This window comes from Mytilus galloprovincialis, chromosome 11 (genome assembly GCF_965363235.1).
Source record: "Mytilus galloprovincialis chromosome 11, xbMytGall1.hap1.1, whole genome shotgun sequence".
Lineage (NCBI taxonomy): Eukaryota > Metazoa > Mollusca > Bivalvia > Mytilida > Mytilidae > Mytilus > Mytilus galloprovincialis.
Genome location: NC_134848.1, coordinates 31,175,514 through 31,198,100, shown reverse-complemented (window position 1 = coordinate 31,198,100; position 22,587 = coordinate 31,175,514). Strand labels below are relative to the sequence as shown.

Genomic DNA, 22,587 nt, shown 5'->3' with positions numbered 1-22,587 from the left:
CATGTATATTAAAGATTGATGTTCATATTTAATCTTTTGAAATATTTGTAGGTTGAAAAAGCGTTAGAAGACATCAAGGAATGGAAGAAACACCTTGTGAGGGCACGTAATCAAGAGGAAGCAAGACGTAATTTAACTGATAAGATGAAAGAAAATGAGGCCTTAATAACATTTGACTGGGCTATGAAATTCTTGCCAAGAAAATATCGAGAAGGTCAAGTGGATTGGTATGCCAAGCGTGTTGCATTTGATAGTATCACTCACGTTCACATCTTTGAAAATCCAACTTCACAAGATGCAGACGTAACTTCTCAAATAATGGTAGATGTAGTAACTGATTTGGTAAAAGTGCTTCCAACTTTAAATAAATTCCACCTGTTTTCTGACAACGCTGGATGCTACAAATCCTCAACAACATTAACTCAGCTTCACAGTGGATTGGGGAATTTATTAGACACATACAACTTCTCAGAAGCTCAAAATGGAAAAGGTGAGACAAGACATTTTTTATTTGTCTGTTTAATTAAGTAAAATACATATAAAGCTGAATCAAGAAGACAAAATAGTCAAATTTAGACCAGTCATTACCAAAATTATCAAAATTACCATTTCAAAGTATTTTTTGAGACCAGTCAATACCAAAAATAATAAAATTACCATTTCAAGTATTTTTTTGAGACCAGTCAATACCAAAATTATTAAAATTACCATTTCAAAGTATTTTTTGAGACCAGTCAATACCAAAATTAATAAAATTACCATTTCAAAGTATTTTTTGAGACCAGTCAATACCAAAATTAATAAAATTACCATTTCAAAGTATTTTTTGAGACCAGTCAATACCAAAATTAATAAAATTACCATTTCAAAGTATTTTTTGAGACCAGTCAATACCAAAATTAATAAAATTACCATTTCTAAGTATTTTAGGAGACCAGTCAATACCAAAATTAATAAAATTACCATTTCAAAGTATTTTTTTGAGACCAGTCAATACTAAAATTATTAAAATTACCATTTCAAAGTATTTTTGAGACCAGTCAATACCAAAATTAATAAAATTACCATTTCAAAGTATTTTTTGAGACCAGTCAATACCAAAATTAATAAAATTACCATTTCAAAGTATTTTTTGAGACCAGTCAATACCAAAATTAATAAAATTACCATTTCAAAGTATTTTTTGAGACCAGTCAATACCAAAATTAATAAAATTACCATTTCTAAGTATTTTAGGAGACCAGTCAATACCAAAATTAATAAAATTACCATTTCAAGGTATTTTTTTGAGACCAGTCAATACTAAAATTATTAAAATTACCATTTCAAAGTATTTTTTGAGACCAGTCAATACCAAAATTAATAAAATTACCATTTCAAAGTATTTTTTGAGACCAGTCAATACCAAAATTAATAAAATTACCATTTCAAAGTATTTTTTGAGACCAGTCAATACCAAAATTAATAAAATTACCATTTCTAAGTATTTTAGGAGACCAGTCAATACCAAAATTAATAAAATTACCATTTCAAATTTTTTTTGCAAGCAAAATTTGTGTCTGATGATTTCTAGGTGGTCAATAGGAAATGGCATCCAATCCCTAAAAAAATATTCAGTAGAATATCCATTTCACAAACAGGGTAGAACTTGACATGCTTATCTGAAAGGTGTCACCAGCTTTCAATGTAATATTTAGTGCTGTGAATATGAAAGGTTTTTTATGCTCCATTTATGGGCATTATGTTTTCTGGTCTGTTTGTCCGTCTGTTCAGCTTCAGGGTAAAGTTTTTGGTTGAGATGGTTTTTTTATGAAGTTGAAGTCCAATCAACTTGAATCTAAGTACACATGTTATCTCTGATATGTTTTTTTCTAATTTTAATGCCAAAATAGAATTTTTAACCTATTTCCATGGTCCACTGAATATAGGAAATGATAGTTTTATAACAGCTATCAGTAATTTTAAAACACTAGTAATAATGTATTTTTTTTATTTTAACATTGGAGTGAGCAGTTCTAAGATACTTTATTGTGTCTACTATTTTACAATACACAACCTTTAAAAATTTAATAGAACTTATGTAAAGCATGACATCATTGGAATTGCCAAGATTTTAAAATTTCTTTATTTTTGTTTTGTAGGTCCCTGTGACAGGAAGGCATCTCACATCAAGTCTTCAATAAAAAGATATGTGAACGAAGGGAATGATGTTGTTACTGCACAACAAATGAAGCAGGTTGTTATAATATACTTATATAATAGTTCTTGAAAAACTGGTCATTATCGTGATATATGGACTGCCCACAGGACAGTGGTATTGACTAAGATAGTGATATTATGACTGAGCCAAAGGCGAGGTCATTATCACTGTTGCAGTCAATACCACTGTCCTACGGGCAGTCCATGTATCAGGATAATGACCAGTTTTTCAAGAACTATTAATTTTATTTCATTGAGAAACCTTCTTTTGGAAAATTCTCATAAATTCAAAACGCGTAAAGCGAACTTGAGTAGTTGTATGATTTCTATAGCTAAGAGTGAATACCAGTCGTAGTAATACCGTGCCATTCATTTTAGTGCACGTCCAACCGGTCCATATCATGTAAAAGTTCATTAACGACTGGTTTTCTGGTCCGTATTGTTCTGTTAATGACCGATGGAATTTATTACTGAAGATTAATGAATGTCATGTGACCCCTTTTTATCCAATTAGAGAATCTTATTCTCAACCGATATGAAATAATATTTTTTTTTTATTCACTTCAGTTTTTATTATTCCTTCTCTGATGCATTTGTTATCACTCATTTACAATTGTTATAGAGTAAATAACTGAACCAATTATATAAAAATGGTGTTGCAGTCATCATTTATTGGTGTACAAGTATCTAGTTTGTATCAATAATAAATTTCAAAATAAGATTTGGTATCGTGTTTCAAAAGCTTATACATTTGATGTTATCCCTTATTACCGTAACTAGAGTTACCTCCCACTTTACTTCAACATACAGCTGGTGATCCTACAGTCATCTCCTTTGTGAGAAAACTGATAAATGTTTTAAAAACACATTCCCAAGTTTACTCTTGAATTATATTTTTAATTAATTTTGAAATAGGCAATTGACCGGAACCAACAAGGGAAATATAAAGTGAAAGTTGTGAATGCTGTGACCAACCTTGATAGTGGAGCCAATATTGTAAAAAGCAACATTCCAGAGATTACTTCTTTGCACAACTTCAAGTTTACAGAAGATGCTCTAGTTGTTTGGAAAGCATATAACATTGGAGAGGGTAAGATTTCACATGATTTAAAAATCTTCATTATAAAAAAGGGAATTTACACTTGATTGTCCTTTTGTCAGACTTTTAGTTTCAGGATAGTAGAGAAATCTTTCTTAATGTGGAGAAATTGGACCCAAAATGGCATTTAACATTATGAGAATAAATAAGTAAATGTGGTATGATTGCCAATTCATCAACTACAAGTTTGTATATTTTATACACATCCTCTTAAATCATTTTTGTAAATAAATATAATATGTTTTAAAAATTTATATAACTTTTTAAGAATAGCAAAAACAAGGTTTTATGTTTACTTTATTGTCACTTTTTTCCTGATCGGACATTTCTCCATAACCAGCAAACTGATTTCCATTTGTGAATTAATTTGAAAAATGTATTGTTTAGAATTGAGAATGGTCTTAGATATAAAGAGTTACATGCATCATTTACTTTTATCACACAGGTAAAAGAATTCTATGGACACAACTCAAAAGCAATAGCAATAAAGAACTCTCTGTTGTTTTAGACTGGAGAGATGTTGCTCTTACTAGATTCCAAGAAGGTATGTTATATTTAGAACTTTCAAAGAGGGTGATAGATACCAATGGAACACAATCAAACTTTTAAAAATTTTTTAGAAAACAAAATGACTCTAAAACATTTTTTAAAAATCGAAATCGACATAACACAACAATCTAAAAACTGAGCAGCAAGAACTCCACAAAAAAATGGATAGATTGCAAATGCTCTAGAAAAGTAGCCAGATCCTGCATTACATTGAGCACCTGTCTTACTGCTGAACACCTGTATAAACTTATGTTGCAAATTTCATATGTTGGTGTCATTTTTAGAGGTAGTTACTTATTGATTAGGAATTGACAAGTGGTATAAATTAGTGCATAAGATGTGTGTTTCAACTAAGAATGTCATGTTTGAAGTCAATACAAGAACACAATTTCTCAAACACTATTTTTCATTTCACACCTTGTTTAATTGGTATGTTATAAAATCACATGAAATTTTTAGATTAAAGTGAAAAATAGGATAATTTTAATTGCCAAAAAACCCCATATCAGTTCTACAAGCAAAGTAAATTTCTGCCAAGGTAAAAACAAACATTAAGAAAAAAAAATTAAGTTACAGAACTATATATAGGTCTTTGACTCTTTGTGATAGTTTTATTTCTATAAAACAGAAATCATATTCTGCTGACAGACTTATTACAAATGTTTTGTTTTTTTCATTTCAGATGAGAATGAAAGTACTGACATGAATACTCAGATAAAGAAGAGGGCTATTTTTATGTGTCCAGTAGAAGGTTGTGTCAGGGAATTTTCTACAAACTCAAACTTAGACAACCATTTACTGTTGGGAAATTGTGATTACAAACTTGAAAAACAATGTTTGACAGATCTTGCCATCACAATTTATTCCAAAAAGATCAATGATGGTTTTCCATCATCAACATCAGGTCAGCATGGTCAGAGATCAGAGTGTGGAAATAATATTTCAACAGAGGGTGATTATATAAATCCAATGGGTTGGGCTTTAAAAGGCAAAAGGAAAAAGACAGTTTTCTCTACTGCACAAAAGCAGTACATGAAAGAACAGTTTGACATAGGAAAAAGAACAGGGAAGAAAGTTGACCCGTTTTTTGCAGCTGAAGAAATGAGGAAGCTTAGTCAATTTGACAAGAAAACCTTTCTTTCTGGTCAGCAAATTGCTAGCTATTTTTCAAGACTAGCCCAGCTGGATAGAAAGGCAGATCCGGGTGACATACTTGCAGCCAAAGAAGAAGATCAGAAAACATTACTGAAAAAAGAGATAATGGACAAATTGAACAAATAATGACAAAACAATTCATAAGGATGTTTGCTCATCTTATTATTGTAATGACTACCAAATACATTGTGTTCTCCAGTGAATATTTCCTTTTTATGTTGCATTGACTTTGTCGGCGAATATTTCCATCTGTAACAAAATATTTTGTAAATGTCTCCTCTGATATCTTTACATGGATTTTTATGTTTGGTTTTATGATATATGAAGTATGTTTTACAGTCTGATTTTTCATATAATGCCTTGTGTGTTAACATAGAATGTTTCATAATGGTTATGCAGTTCATTATTATTCAATTTAAAATATATGTTTTGATATGATTATGGCATTCAAGAACGAAAAATTTACAGGATAACTTTTATGACCTTATTCAAAACTTGGTGATTGCGTATACAACCATAAACAGAAAGTTTATCATTCATCAAAATAAAGGCTTGCTGTTTATGGTTAACTATTGACATTGACCCTCAATATTTTGTCATATATTTGATTCACATGAAGGTTAATACAAGAAGAAATTTCTATGTTTATTGTAAATGATTGGAATTGATGTCACCTCCAGCATAGAGTTTACATATATTGATCAATAATTAGAGCCCACTCAAACTAGAAGTGATCATTCTGTTAATCTTTCCTTCCATCTTTATCCGTAACAATTCATGTGGACCTTCAGTTTTTGGGTTTTCATTTTATGAATGAGGTAAAACATAATAACATGAATTGTTCAATAGCTATTTTTTGTTTTATTTTTAAATCTTGAGTAAGTCCATAAAGTATATATCCTTTTGAGACATTTTCATTACCAAAGCATGATGTAACTAAATATTACCGCAAGACTTTGACTAATTATCTTAATTTATGACCCAAAAAACTAAATGGCAAAAAAAGAAGATTTCACCTTGAAATTAAGGTCAAAGGTCAAGGTCATTCAAGGTTATGATATTTAATCACATTAGTTAACTGGCAATGCAGCAGGATATCAAATATCTAAGATATATATATATAAAAACAAGATTTTTACTCTCTAAAAAAAATCAATTTTTATGGATTCTTGTAATTATCTCCCTTTGAAAAAGGCAATTTTTGAAAATGTCTGAAAATTTTGTTTAGTCGGATCCCGTTGACTTTTTTACATTTTTGGATAACATAAATAACATTTTCTCATGAAGTAATAGTATTTTTGACACAAGTCCTCTGCTTTTCGTATATTTGGCATGAACAAAATACTGAAAAATGGGTATCAAAATATCCACAAGTACATGCTTTTTGAAGTTGGATAAAAAAAATGTTTTCAATCAGGACTGATATAGGTACCATTCAATTTTGTTCAATAAATGTTATTCTTTCAGTAGTTTGTTGTCATTGTATTGCCTGTGAAGCTATAAAAATTCTGTCAACATCATAAAACCTTGAAAAATTCAATATTTTTAGTGTAAAATATCACCTCTAAGGGGGCTGCGTGGTTGCCATGGCAACCATGTTGATGATCAAAATTTTGAATATTTTTTTTGAGTTAGCATGATGTTTACATCAAGTATACACAGTTTCATGAAGTTTCAGTACCATGCCTGCCAGTCTGTATATATGAAATTTTGGTGGTTACAGAGAACTGGTCTTAATGCTCATGAATAGATGCCAATTTCGAATAGATGACAATCATGAATAGATGACAATCATGAATAGATGATGTTCATGATAGCATTTTTGATAATGGATAACTATTCGGATTAAAAAAAAAAAGACAACCCAAAATTACCGTTAATATTAACAATTCAAATGTGAATGTTTTAATCGACAGAGTATATAGTATTTACGTTATTAATAAATGAACATTCGATGGAATCAAGTGTAAACCAAAACTATCTCACGGCCAAACATGCGTATTAGCATATAGATCAGATAGCTCGAAGTTAATCGGAAAATGTCATGCTACGATAGAAAGTGACCATAAAATAACAGCACCGGTGTATTTGATAAAAGGTAATTTATTGTGTTATGAAACATCTGTTGATTTGAGCATAGTGCCGGTCCTTTTTTCAGTAGTAAAAAAACTTACAATTTTATTAAAAAAAATAGTTATTAACTCCGCGGATAATGTTTAATCGGAGAGTCCCACAAAACACATAAAACCGAATGGACAACAACTGTCATATTCCTGACTTGGTACAAGCATTTTCAAATGTGGAAAATAGTGGATTGACCCTGGTTTCATAGTGCTAAACCTCTCACGTGTACGACAGTTTTATCAAATGCCATTATGTTTACAACGAAGCGTGAACAAACAGACATAATAAATATAATAGTCAAAATATGGGTACAGCACTGTGTTACAATTTCAAAAGGAACACCTTTTACAAAAAAACACAATAGTATCTATCAAACTATGGGATATGGACATTGTGGACGCAATTAGTGGAGGCATTAAAGATTAACGTCAAAATCGTACCAATTAACTCTGACTTTGATAACCTAGTTAATGAGAGCTATGGTAGTGGTAATATAACGGATGAGGTCAATATTGACAGATGTATTGACAATACTGTAGCTAAAAGGCACCCAATAGTGACTCTATTAAAGGACATTAGAAGATTCGATAGGAACACTCTACCGGTTTACGCTAATATACCCAACGCTACATTTTCACCACGATTTGAATCGGATGACGCTAGCACATTCTTTAAACTGAAGCTGCAATAATTCAACAGCACAGTGAAACTAAATTTCCGGAAGTTTTTAACGGTAGCTGTTAAAGAATTTCAGACAAGCTGACAACAGAAGTAGAGCAATAATACTGGCACCAAACATCAGCTTCATTCAACATTATCTGTCTGAATGACAAAGTGAGGAGCCCTAAAGAAAAATGGGCCGATACTTCAAACTTTATCATTTCTAGAGTCTGAAATAGAGACCTTATTTGTTGATTATAAGAATGACTTTTTTGAAGGTGATAGGGAAAATATGCTTATTCAAGCATCATTTTAGCAAAATTTCAATTTTTCAAGGCAGAAGAGGAACTTATGAAAATATTGTTGGAAAGAGACGAAATTTCCTCAGCATACTAAAAAATTGTCACGAAATTCAAAGTCTGCTTTTAAAGTCCTCAAAAGATGCAATACTTGCAAGAACAAAAAGAAAACAAATTGATGAGACAAACGAGGCAATATCTGTAAATGCAAGAAAACGCCACTATACTGAACTTTTAGAAACTCTAATGCCAGACATTTTCCCTGATAATTCAAAGATTCATAAACTTATTTGTCTTGATTGTACAAGGGTTTGTCAACATCCAAAGGCTATAAACATTTATATCGAAATTGAAGAGGATGTTATATTTTAAGACTACATTCTTCTTATATCTTCGTATTTGTTAAAAGATCATGAAAAAAAATGTGGTGAAATTGTTTTCCTTCAGCCAGGAACTTTAGACAATTACACACACAAGTATGATAAGCTAGCCCGGTTTGAATTTAGAGACGCTCTACTCTTGAAAAAGGTTAGTAACCGAATCATTTTTGTTTGGAATATTAAAAGTCAAGATAAAGTAGACGTTAAAAGTGAGTCTGCTGTTGAAAATTGTCAAACCTGTTACAGTGATTCAATTACAAATCCATTGAATATGAAAACCTTTGATAATATTACAGAATGGAGTTTAAATGTTCCTATATTTGGTCAACTCTTTTTAGAAGCATTCATAAATAAAAAAATTCAGAAGATCAGATTTAGACAAATTTGATTCAGGCAAATTGAAAAAAATATGTATGGCTGTTTTGACACTCTCTTAAACCTGCTGAATAAAAACTACTATCCTGTTTTGATTCGCTTATCAACTGTCTTACTCAACTTTTTTTTTAGATTGATGAAGAAGAAGATACATTGGAACAGATTTTTGAGTCGCGAAACGTAAATGAACAAGAATCAAACATTGATTTTAATTATTCTAATATTTCTTTAGATGATTCCTTCAATTTTACCAGTCTAAATTTTGAAGAAGATGACGAAAGTCACACTGAAGGAAAAGATAAATAAAATACAAAAGTAAACTCCGTATACAAAATAATAGGAAAGGCCATCTTAAACGCACAAAAAACTTTAATGAAATTGTAATAAAATCTCACCAACATGAAATACAAGTTCTTGCAACACAGACACATTCTGCCAAATCAGAGGTCTGAAGTGCGAGTATTCATTCCACTACGTACTCTAGTGCATTTAACTCAAGCATGTTAGAAACTATTCCTCCACAGGCACCAAATTTAATTTCTCCTGTTAATTCATTTAAACGCATGTGCTCAGATTCCCGCACTGTTTTTAACCTAGATATATCCCCACCCTTGGACAGACCTTGCATCAGTATACCCAGGCCTTCAAGCTCAACAGTTCTAGCCTTTTAAGGGCCGTGGCCACCGAATGTGGAAAGTGTATTCTGAAAAATGCTCAATATACTGATCTTAAAGAATATTGCTCACAGTTGGAGAGAGATGCACAATTTTGGAAAAATGAGTCTTCAAAACTCCAATCTGAGCTAGGTACATGTTTATTGATTTTTATGGAGTCTATAGTAAAAGGAAGATTATTTTTTCTAACATGATGATGTTTATTATGATTTTCCTTTTTATTTTTTTCTCTTATATCATAACAAACAGATTTTATAACTTGAGTCTGAAAATTGATATCTAAATAGTCAATATAGTGTTAATAATTCAAACAAGTTACCCACAAATATGCAATTGTCACTCATTTTAATATCTATTCAACATCTTATATATATAATTATGATTGACAAACAAAAAAAAACAGTCACTTTTCCACATGTAGTTACCCAACTGACCCTATTTTCCCCATTATCTTGGAATTGCATTTGAATTATTTCTATTATATATTTATTTTTTGGTTGTGGACAAAGTTAGGTTTTTTTTTTGGTTTGCGCTTCTGTCCATTGGTCCGTCCATCCCGCTTTAGATTAAATTGTTGGTCAAGGTAGATTTTTAATTAAGTAAAAGTCCAGTCAACTTGAAAGGGAGTACAATGGTTTCCTATGATATAATCTTTTTATTCTAATGCCAAATAAGAGTTATAACCCCAACTTCATAGTCCACGGAACATAGAAAATGATAGTGTGAGAGGGGCATCAGTGTTCTAGGGCCACAATCTTGTTTATTCATTTGATAAGCCTTTACTAGAAATTGCGATGACTATCCAACATTGCTCAAATGATGACAAAGATTTTTGTATCCCTTTATTGAAAAAAAAAAATTGTCTTGTATCTTTTACGATTTTGACTCAAGAGTTCATGGAAAACTTTTATACATATACTTAATGTGAAATTAGCTGGATATAACTACTAAACATTTATAAAAAAAAATTTTTTTTTTATCCTGTTTTCTGTCTCTCAAACAGAGCAACTCTTAGAAGAGATGGCAGATCCGACAGTACAAGATTGTTTACTTCTTTAGGTAAGGCATATGAAACTTTTGTGTTGAAATTAATTTTTATAAAAATGGAGATGAAATTGAATATTTTTCCTCTTCTAATATGAAAAAGAAATGTTGGAGCCATTGCCAATGAGACAAATGTCCATTGGAGTTGAAATGACAATCATGTAAAACATTTCAATTATCCTAACAGCAAAGTTTAAATTATTTTTTTGTATTATTGATATGAAAGATGCAGCTGCTTTATACTGGAATACATTGTATGCAAAACTCATAGAAGTGATGATTTAAATAGTGTCGAATCAAGTGCTTTTTTCGGAGTGAATTGGCTTCATACAGTTGATTATCCAGCTAGATCAGAAATGATTTGTTTTGGAAGAATAAGCGGGGATGATAAGAACAGCAATCTCCTGTCAAGTCTCATTCTAACATATCCTAACAATTAGCTGTACTGGAAACCCAGAACAACGCCATAATTGATATTCTTAATAACCAGTTTGATTTTTTGGGTATATCAACAATAATGGACACAGAGAAATCAAATATGGAGTATCTTATAAGCTTGATAAATTCAAAGAGTGCAGGTAAAGGACCTTCATTAAGGCATTCCGCTTGAGCTTCCTGTAAATACTTAAAATGATGAACAAGTTCTATTGATATGAACTGTTAAAACAGCAATCATCACACAAACGGTGATTACAATCCTCAAGAGCAATGGTGTTATACAAGGCAAGGATGCAATTTCACCATCTCTAACTTTAATACCAGCACACCAGTCGCAAAAGGTTAATTTCATTTGGCACCAATTTTTTTTTTTCAGATTCGAAAAACTACCAGATATTATTTATATTGCTTCGTCGGTGAAATGTTTACTAAAACACAAATAGTTTCACAAGAGTGTCATGATGAAGAAAAACTCCTAAAATGAGAAAATATGTATGCCATACTTGTAAGGCATTTTTTTTTCTCATAAAACCAATGCTAAAAAACACGAAAAACTGCATACCCAAGGAATAATAAACCATTTTGTTCCAGTCAGCTGGATAGGGAGGGAGACACCTAAGAAAAAGAAACCCATTTGGAAAACAGTCTAATAAGGAAAAAAGCAAAACCGACTAATTTGGAAACGAGAAAAAGAACAGTAAATTACATGAGAAGAAGATAGAAGATCCTTTGAAAGCAGACACCAAAATAGAAGGAAGGTGACTGTTGACATTAGAGAACTTATAGGGGATTGTCTATTTGGGAAACATTTAAAAGACGAATCCAGTCGATCATCTTCGTCATTGAACATGTAGAGCTACATCAGATACAGTTGTATCATCTGGTGTAGCAGAGAAACACAATTTAATTCCTAGAGATATTGAACAACATGGGCGACAAATGACTGCCAATCCTAATGATAGAAATTAAAGGTATAGACTACAGATGCCTTAAATTTTATAATTAATGAAGTCAGTTTGCATAGAGAAAATATTTCCACTATAGGAAAAAGTAAAATCACAAAAATACTGAACTTAGAGGAAGATCAATTGAGTCCATAATCACATGGCAAAATCAAATAACAAAACGCATCAAAAACGAATGGACAAAAACTGTCATATTCCTGGCTTGGTACAGGATGTTGACAGTTGTGTAACTAATTAATGTAGTATTCAGTTGACATTTTACATGTCTACTATAGTTTAATTAACATTGTAATAACAATTCGTAGTGTTCTGTTTATTGTGTTTTTTTGGGAAATTGTCGATCTCTTAAAGGAATGTATGTAATATACATTAAATGACAAAAATGAAATTGTTACTATACTGAATACGTCCAATTTATTTTACGATATTGAAGCAGCAGAAGAAATAAATCAAAACGGTTAATCTTTGTATGCATTTGTTCCTGATTGCATTTGAAATGAATAAGAACAATTTAAATGTCATGCAATAGTCAATTGATATATATCTACAGAAGAAGTTGGACACGACGTTAGTATGAAATGAATCAGTGATGTAGTTATGCTCGTTATCAATTCGCCTTTTACAGACGTTCGCTATGTTAGTTGTGTATCAATTTGAGCCTTCCTTGAATTTCTAAATGTAGAGTTAAGTTAGCCTTTTATATCAAATTTAATTCGATTCACATATCCCCCAAGGGTGACTGGGGAATAGATATATGGTCACTTGGTCTTCTCCCGACCGACAGTAAAACACTTGCCAAAGTAGGGCGTCTATTTGGCTGTGCGGGATGTATATAAGTTTGCAGTCACGTCCGGTCAAAATGGGACGTTACATCCGATGCCTCGTGTATAGACAGTGGCACGCTCTGTACACGTTAAGAACCCTTGCAACAACTCTTTGAGGAATCCGTGGGTGGTCTGTTGCAAGGTAAAATTTTTGTCCCTATCCAATATATACCCTAATTTTCCAGTGGCAGACAAAATTTCCCAGACCAGCATCCCGGATTGCCTCTGTTATGACAATACCTTCCTATTGTATTTATTGTGAACTTGTTCTCGTCCTGAATATGCATGACATATATGCCACTGGACGTAAAGCAACCAACAATCTATCAATGTTTAATTCACATTTATGATTATTTCGTAGTGCTCTGGTAACTTTGTAGTTTGAATTTGGTCGTTCCCGTATATGAAAGTATTAAGATACATTTAACGACTCAAATATTATAAACTGAATAAATTGTTACTGTACTCATCACGGCAAAAACATTTTCAAGTCATCAGTTCGCAGATTAAATGGATAGCGGAACAGTGAATCCATCATTATATGATTGCTAGGAGCATACTATCTGCAGTCGATAATCAGTTAATAAATTTCTACAGAAGAATACTTTACTTTAATTAACATTGTAATATTATTTCATAGTGTTCTGTTTATTGTTTATTTTGGGGGGGGGGGGGGGGGGGGGGAATTGTCGATCTCTTAAAGGAATGTATGTAATATACATTAAATGACAAAAATATTAAACACTGAGGAAATTATTACCATACTGATTACGTCCAATTTATTTTACGATATTGAAGCAGCAGAATAAATAAATCAATACAGTTAATCTGTCTGTGTGTGTTCCTGATTGCATTGAAAAAGAATAAGAAAAATTTAAATGTTATGCCATAGTCAATTGTTATATATCTAGAGAAAAAGAAGTTGGAAACGACGTTGATATGAAATGAATCAGTGATGTAGTTTATATGCTCGTTATCAATTCGCCGTTTACAGACGTTCGCTATGTTAGTTGTGTATCAATTTGAGCCTTCCTTGAATTTCTAAATGTAGAGTTAAGTTAGCCTTTTATATCAAATTTTCTTCAATTCACATATCCCCCAAGGGTGACTGGGGAATAGATGTATGGTCACTTGGTCTTCTCCCGACCGGCAGTAAAACGCTTGCCCATGTAGGGCGTCTATTTGGCTGTGCGGGATGTATATAAGTTTGCAGTCACGTCCGGTCAATTTCGATATTTTTTCTGACATTTTATTTCAGAAAACAACATTGAATTTTGAAATTTCGGATGATGTAATGAAAGTTTCATTTGGACAAAAAACACTTATTGGGAGCAAGGTTAGACTTAAAGTAAATAAAGAGGAACATTTGATGTCTCCAACAGATTTCAAAATGTTTTTTGAAGACAGCGGTAGGTTATTTTAAATCAGTTATTTCTCATAACAAGGTTGATAGTATTTTTTAAAATTTATATCATAGATTTATGTTACCATAATGCATGTTATATCAAAAAGAAGATGTGGTATGATTGCCAATGAGACAACTAGCCACAAAAGACAAAAAATGACACAAACATTAACAACTATAGATCACCGTACGGCCTTCAACAATGAGCAAAGCCCATACCGCATAGTCAGCTATAAAAGGCCAAAACTGAATGTGTCTTTTCCCTTCTGCAAGAGGAAGCAGAAAAACAAAAATAGTTAGAGAAACAGATACAGACGGGGAGGATGTAATTCCAATTAAGAAGACAAAGACCAACACCAGCACACCACTCGCAAAAAAATCGACGAAATACAAACTACCAAAACGAGTGCGGGAAGCACGAAGTTGTCAGATATGTAGAAAAGCAGTCATTAACATATGGCGACATATGAAAATTGTACATAAAGTTCCCAAAATACATAAAGATGACGCGATTAGAAGCAAGAAGGGATACATAATCAAAGGGTGCCCGTTTAAAGGCTGCGTGGCTGTAGTGGACAGGTTAACAGACCACCTTGTCAGAAAACACAACCTTGTTAGAAAATCGTTTCAAATTAAAAGACTGCTGATGAAAGCAGAGAGTGTACCCTTATCGTGTGACGTATCTAGAAAAAGGCAAAACATTAAGAAAGCCATAAAAAAGAGGACAAAATAGAACACATACCAATTAGCTTGGAGGACGAGACCGTCAAGGTAAAGAAAGAAGAGACGAGCACACTGAGCATTAAAATTGAAAAGGAGGAAATGATCGAAATTAGCTCAGAGGAGGAAAACTGTTGTGAAGAAATGTCAGATAAGAATAGTTGTGAACAGAGTTATAAGGAGACGAGTCTTCCCTATGGTATAATCTTTCTAATTTTTAAAAACTGTTTGCAAAAGTATAAATTACTCTAAATTATAGGGATTTTCTGGTAACTTAACAGAAAACCCTTGCCGTTTTTGGCACAACCTTTTTGATCTTTTGGTCCTCGATGCTGTTCAACTTTGTACTCGTTTCGGCTTTCAAACTTTTGTATCTGTGCGTCACACATAGGTCTTGTGTGGACAAAATACACTTCTGGCGTATTAAAATTTTGAACTTGTTGCCTTTTGTTGGCTGTTGTTCGTGTGATTCTTTGTCAATTGTGTTCTCCAATTTATTTATATTGTAGTCCTGTGTTGTCATTTTGATGTTATATTTCACATGGCCATAAAAGTGCGAGGTTTGGCATGCCACAAAACCAGGTTCAACCCACCATTTTTTCCTTTAAAAATGCCCTGTACCAAGTCAGGAATATGGTCATTGTTATATTATAGTTCGTTTCTGTGTGTATTACATTATAACGTTGTGTCGTTTGTTTTCTCTTATTTTTGAGTGTAAATTCACATTGCGATAAGACGTGTCACGGTACTTGTCTATCCCAAATTCATGTATTTGGTTTTGATGTTATATATATATGTTATATTTGTTATTCTCGTGGGATTTTGTCTATATGTGTTACATTTTAGTGTTATGTCGTTGTTCTCCTCTTATATTTAATGCGTTTCCCTCGGTTTTAGTTTGTTATCCCGATTTTGTTCTTTGTCCATGGATTTATGAGTTTTGAACAGCGGTATACTACTGTTGCCTTTATTTATATTTTTTTCAGAATAAAAAGGAATTAAAGATATTCAGAATCACCCCACCATTTTTTGTTTGTTACTTATTTATATTTGTGTGTCATGAATTATTTTCCTTTGGTTTTTTTTAGTTTTGCAAATTCGGTAGATTACTTTTCGGCCTTCGATTTTTGTACACTAAAAAGTTTTAAATTATGTTCTGTTTCTGGTAGGAATAATTTGCTTCTTTATTCCGTTGAATCTTATTATTGTTTAAAAAATGTCCTACAAGAAAAAAATATACATTTTACTTATAACTTTTTAACTAACTACCTTAACCAGTCACTGGTGGGGTGGTGATACGTATTTGAGAAACCGTACAAGTGAGTATAAGTCTAGAAATTTTAAGAGGGGTTGAGTAAATGTAAAAGTTAAAGTCCAATCCACTTGAAAATTAGAACTTATGTTCCCTATGGTATAATCTTTCTAATCTTTAATAACTGTGTTATATTTTTTCAGAATAAAAAAGATCTTCAGTGGATGTCATTTTCTCACTTTCTTTCTTTTTTTAATAAATTGATATTTTTATTTTCTAAATTATGCCTATGTTTGAATCTCCTTATGGTTTTGTCTGTTTTTTTTTATCAAATTTTGAATTCACAGATGCTCTATTATTTTGTCAAAACATTAATTTCGATGTTTCTAATGCTCAGGGTGATAAATTAATTTTAATTGTATATCTGAATCCTATTTGGTACTCTCGCCCAAGGTGACACTTGCTGTCACAAGTAATATTTTTCACAATTACATGTTTGCAAATTCATTCCTGTTCCTTTGCATATGCAGTTTTTGTAAAGTTTCTAATATTCTAATCACAAAAATACTCTGATTCAGAAATGGCCAAAGCATTTAAAGATATTTCAAGTGCACAACCTCCTATTATAACTGTAATACCCATTAACTTTGACATGGATAGCTGGGACAATGAAGGTGAAACACGTATTGTTAGCTGTGTGGAAAAAAATCATAACTTGTTATCTAAAAGGCATCACATATCAACCCTAGTTAGAGACTTATTGATTGATTGTTGGTTGCTTAACGTCCAGTGACAAATATTTCATGCATATTCTGGACGAGAATATGTTCACAATAAATACAATAGAGGCCATAAGGGATGATTGTCGGGGAAATTTTGACTGCCACTAGAAAATGAGGGTATATTGGATAGGGACATCAATTTTGCCTTGCAACAGGCCACCTACGGACCCCTCGAAAAGTTGTTGCAAGGGTTCTTAACGTGCAGAGAGCGTGGCACTCTCTTTAAACGAGGCATCGGATTTAAGGTCCCCCTTCTGACCGGACGTGACTGCGAACTTGATACATTCCACATAGCCGAACGGACGCCCCACTTCGGCAAGCGTTTAATTGCCGGTCGGGACAAGACCAAGTTACCATATGTATACCAGTCACCCTTGGGGTGTGTTAGAGACTTTTAAGAAGATTTCAAAATGATGAACTGCCATTATATGCAGCTCTAAAGGATGCATCCTTTACACCAATATTTGGCCAGGACGAGGCAAAAACTTTTTTCAGCGAAAAAATAAAACAATTCATCACAGAAATAAGAAGATCATATAGGGAATTCATAACAACTGAATCATAGATATATGTAGATAGTGCCACAGATGAAATACACACAATTTGGCAAGAAACAACTGAAGAGACACAAAGCCGAAACAAAGACAGTTCCAGGACAATAGTTAAACTCAACAAGAGGATTAGACAGTTAACAAAAGAATGGGCAGAAAAATACAGTAGAGCAAGTAATGAACCAGTACGGGAAAGTGAAACAAAAATGAAAGATGTCAAGAAAGAATCAGAAAAAGAACGAACAAGACAAAGAAAACAGCAAGAACAAACACAAGGTGATAGGGAGATGCAGAGATTAAAAAGAGAATTGGATGACTTAAAAAACATGGTCGAAGGAATTATATCTAGATTGATTGATTGATTGTTTGTTGCTTTACGTCCAGTGGCAAATTGTTCATGCATATTCAGGACGAGAACAAGTTCACATTAAATACTATAAGTAGGTCTTGAAATAATAGAGGTCATCTAGGAAGATGTTCGGGGAAATTTGGACTGCCACTGGAAAATAAAGGTATACTGATAGGGACAGCAATTTTGTCTTGCAACAAGGCCACCTACGGACCCCTCAAAGAGTTGTTGCAAGGGTTCTGAACGTTCAAAGAGCGTGGCACTCTCTTTACACGAGGCATCGGATTTAACGTCCCCAATCTGACCGAACGATGCGATGAACTGCGAATAAGTCCCAAGGGGTCATCCCCACTCCGTTCAATTTGAGAATGTGCTATTATTTTGTAAACGGTTCAGATTCCCACCCTAAACCACATATTTTCTTGGAAGGGACAATAAAACAAATGAAATAAAATAATAGGGAAGTCACTGGGGGGTCAACACACCCACTCTTGTTTGAAAACTTGTAAACGGTCAACATCCCTACCCCTTAACCATATATATTTTTCAATGGGACAATACCACTAATCCAATGAAATTAAAGAGAAAATCCTTGGGTCATACCCACCCCTTTCAATTTCAGAATGTGCTATTATCTTGTAAACGGTTTAGATCCCCACCCCTAAACCATATATATTCTTGATGGGGCAATAAAACAAATCAAATGAAATGTAGGTAAATTCTCTGGGGGTCAGCACCAACCCCTCCTGTTTGAATACTTGTAAATGGTGGAGATCCCCACCCCTAAGCCATATATTTTCTTGTATGGGAAAAAATATCAAATCAAATGAGTATGGAACCATATGATTGGCGAGTAACGGGAGCTTTGTTTGGGAGACTTCGTAACAGCATCCTGTTACGATTACTTCTTGTTTATTTATATGACAACAAAGAGTATTCTCATTTTGGAAAGTATAATATTTACAGTAAAAGAGTAAAGTCCTTTCACTGAAACAAAATGATGAAATGTCTAAATAAATGAAAAACTTGTTTTGTTTATTCTATTATGAAAAATATAAAGTTATAGTTTCATTCTAATACTTGTATATGCAAACAATTGAATTGTATACCTGTGTGGTGTACATAGATAGCAGTATGCTTATATTCGCAAATTTATAATATAAACAATTTCTGTTAAAGTTTTTGTTTTCTTTTTTTACGACTTGCTCTGTACAGTTATTCAGTCCACTATATAAAAGTCAAGTCATCCACTAGAATATTTCTGCAATTCTTAGACAAAACATTTTTTCAATCTGTTCTTCAAAGATCTTCCTCCGTACATCTTTATTGGATGGAGCGTTTCAAATTAGAAGATTAAGCAAGTTTAATTGGACAACCAAATTCTTATATTTTTTTCATTCGTTCCTTTTTTCATTTGATAATTACATTATTTACATTGTTGCATTTATATGATCAAGTTCTTGTGCATCAATGATTGTGATGATATGACTCCTTTTTGCATATATTCATTATGTTGAAATTTCCCTTTTCTAATAAATTTTGGAAAAAAACGTTCCATTTCAAATTAATAAAAAAAAGTCGCACTATGGAGAAAAATATCAACTTTAATTAAAGTTTTCTGTTTAGTATTGATCTGTTGAATGATGACCATGAAAATTGAGATGTCTGACCTACTAATACTCAAATTAAAACAAATATCAATGAAGAGAGCAATAAAATGACTATTTTATAATGTTGATGATTATAATGATAAACGTTCATCTGAATATTCATTGTTTGTACTCTTATGTAAGGGCTTTGTGTCTAGATAAAGGCAACAGTAGTATACCGCTGTTCAAAACTCATAAATCCATGAACAAAAAACAAAATCGGGGTAACAAACTAAAACCGAGGGAAACGCATTAAATATAAGAGGAAAACAACGAAACAACACCAAAACTCACAGAAACGGACCAAGCATCAGACGAAATCCTACGAGAATAACACATATAACATCTCAACCCAATACATGAATTTGGGATAAACAAGTACCGTGCCACGTCTTATCTTAATATCTCATAAATAAGAGAAAACAAACGACACAGCATTTAAATGCAACACATACACAAACGAACAATTATATAACAATGGCCATCTTCCTGAGATGGTACAGGACATTTTTAAAGGGGAATAAAAATGGTGGGTTGAACCTGGTTTTGTGGCATGCCAAACCTCGCACTTTAATGGTAAAGTTAAATATAACATTGAAAAGACAATACAAATAAATAGGAGAACATAATAGACAAAGAAACACATGATTAATAGATATCAAAAAGAATCAAGTTTAAAATTCAATACGTCAAAAACGCGCCTCGTCAACACAAGACTCACCAGTGACGCCCAGATATACAAGATCGATGGTAAAAAAAAGTACAAAGTTGTACAGCACTGAAGATCAAAGTTGAAAAAGGTGTGCCAAATACGGCGTAGTTTTTATGCTTGAGATTAGAACATCCTTATTATTTAGACATTTAATGCTATTGTAAACAGTAAATTTTATCAAATGAATATGAAAGAGATATACATAATGAAACTGAATTACTGAAAACTAAACCCGAATACATAATGCTAAATAAAGGCAACAGTAGTATACCGCTGTTCAAAACTCATAAATCCATGGACAAAAAACAAAATCGGGGTAACAAACCAAAACCGAGCGAAACGCATTAAATATAAGAGGAGAACAACGACACAACATCGAAACGCAACACACACAGAAACAGACCAATCATCAGACAAAACACCACGAGAATAACAAATGTAACATGAAAACCAAATACATGAATTTGGGATAGACAAGTACCGTGCCACGTCTTATCTCAATATAAAACCAACACAGAATTGACACACCCGAATCAGTTCAGGCCTAAACTCAGTAAATCATAAATTTTAAAATGATGTCACATACGATGGCGAAAAGGCACAACATTACGCCACATTTGAACTATGATTTACATATTATCGGTTGTTGTTTTGGTTCCTTGTTGCAGTCTTTTGAGTTAAGCTCATTGCAACAAATGTTTACTATTTGTTCAACTGTTGTGCTGTTATTAAGACCACTGCCGGGTACAGGGTGTGCTCATTGTAAGAGGCTGTACATTGAACTTTTTTTGTTAAATTGAGGCAGCTCGCGAGTCTATATATTAATATATATACGGATTTTTTCGTGGAATAATTGATTTTTTTTCAATTTGAAATTTTAAAAAAATTTTAAAAAAAATTTTAAAAAATTTAAATTTCACTGTGATGTTATTGTTTTACAACAATTGATCACCCACTATAATCAAAATTTTCTACAAATAAGCTTTAATATGTTCGGCAAATTTAATGTCAGTATTTGAGTCAATAGCATGTGTAACAACCTCACTTCCGGTAGTTTCAAAACACGACGTATCATTCTCGGTGAAAGCCTTCAAGCTTTAGTTTAGGAAAATCTGTTGCAATAAACAACAAATACCACTTTTAGTGGTATTAACAATTTTGGATTCTCATAAATTCTTTTAGTGGAATTAACAATTTGGATTCTCTTAAATTCTTATAGTGGAATTAACAATTTTGGATTCTCATAAATTCTGTGTATAACTTTTGGACTAGTTTTTGAATCTCGGTCTATTTCTGTAATTTATTCTTGCATACTTTTGATTTTTTTAACCCTGTATGCGTACATTGCCTATGTAAATTTTAAAACTGTATGCACATTGAACGACAAATTTATGTGACGTATATAATTTTTCTGACGTCAGACACGCAAATCACTCCATGTGTTCGTAGATAGTAGATGTTTTTGTGTCCTGTTAAATTGTTCCTTTAAATTTTTGGATTCTCATAAATTCTATGTATAACTTTTGGACGAGTTTGAATCTCGGTCTATTTCTGTAATTTATTCTTACATACTTTTGATTTTTTAACCCTGTATGTGTAAAGCAAAATTATATCCGGGTGAAATTTGATCCGGAGGAAAAAATGTCACAGTAATTGTTGTTATTTTTTTATCCGGAGGAAAATATTTCCCTGGGATATTTCTTCCTTTGCCGTGAAATTCTATCTGGGTGGTTAACTTATTGAATAGTCATTAGAACAAACTTACCCTTTACAAATACTATGAAATAATAAAAGTGTTTTTGAATTAAACCTATTTTGTAAAAAAAATATGTATTTTAATGAGAATTATTTCACAAATAATCTTTGAAAACATTTCCTGAAAAAAATTCAAGTACAAATCATTCTTTTTAAAAAGAAAATTATCATTAAACATAAGAAAGAAAACCAGAAATTATTTCAAAGATCGTAATTGTGAAATAATATCATGACTAAATAAGGTAAGTGAAATACATGTAAAAGTGAGTTGTTTTCAGATCTCAGTACAGTAACAAATATAAATTAAAACGTAAAGGTAGAAATATAGTTGCATTACTACTGTTAACAGTAATGGAAGGATTTGATTATGATAATATTTTTAACTATATAAATAGTCTGGGATAATGATGTTGTTGTTGATCATATGGAATTCAGATAAATTATAGCATAAACAATATATTGGCACAAAAGCAATTTTAACAGCTGGATAGTATTTACCTGTGCAATAATATCTGTCTTATTAAAAACTTATGTTGTAAGTCATCTTGTTATATAAATGAATATATAAAAAATAAGATTCAAAGAAAAAATTCACTATGAACATGATGAAATAGATTCCGGAATACA

The 22,587-nt window shown here is 32.2% G+C and overlaps 1 protein-coding gene across 1 annotated transcript; it reads left to right on the top strand.

Annotated features, from left to right (window-relative positions):
- The first annotated feature begins 308 nt into the window (after positions 1-308).
- LOC143051947 (uncharacterized) lies at positions 309-6,468 on the top strand. The gene is made up of 5 exons (XM_076224930.1): positions 309-490; positions 2,142-2,236; positions 3,115-3,289; positions 3,744-3,842; positions 4,530-6,468. The coding sequence occupies exons 1-5, from the start codon at positions 319-321 to the stop codon at positions 5,126-5,128; spliced, it is 1,140 nt and encodes a 379-aa protein (XP_076081045.1). The 5' UTR covers positions 309-318; the 3' UTR covers positions 5,129-6,468.
- The last annotated feature ends 16,119 nt before the right edge of the window (positions 6,469-22,587 follow it).

Excerpts from the sequence above, each read along its gene's own strand:
- LOC143051947 (XM_076224930.1), top strand. The coding sequence starts at position 319 with ATGGTAGATGTAGTAACTGATTTGGTAAAAGTGCTTCCAACTTTAAAT. Across the intron at positions 491-2,141 it reads AGAAGCTCAAAATGGAAAAG|GTCCCTGTGACAGGAAGGCA; the intron begins GTGAGACAAGAC and ends TTTGTTTTGTAG. Across the intron at positions 3,843-4,529 it reads TCTTACTAGATTCCAAGAAG|ATGAGAATGAAAGTACTGAC; the intron begins GTATGTTATATT and ends TTTTCATTTCAG.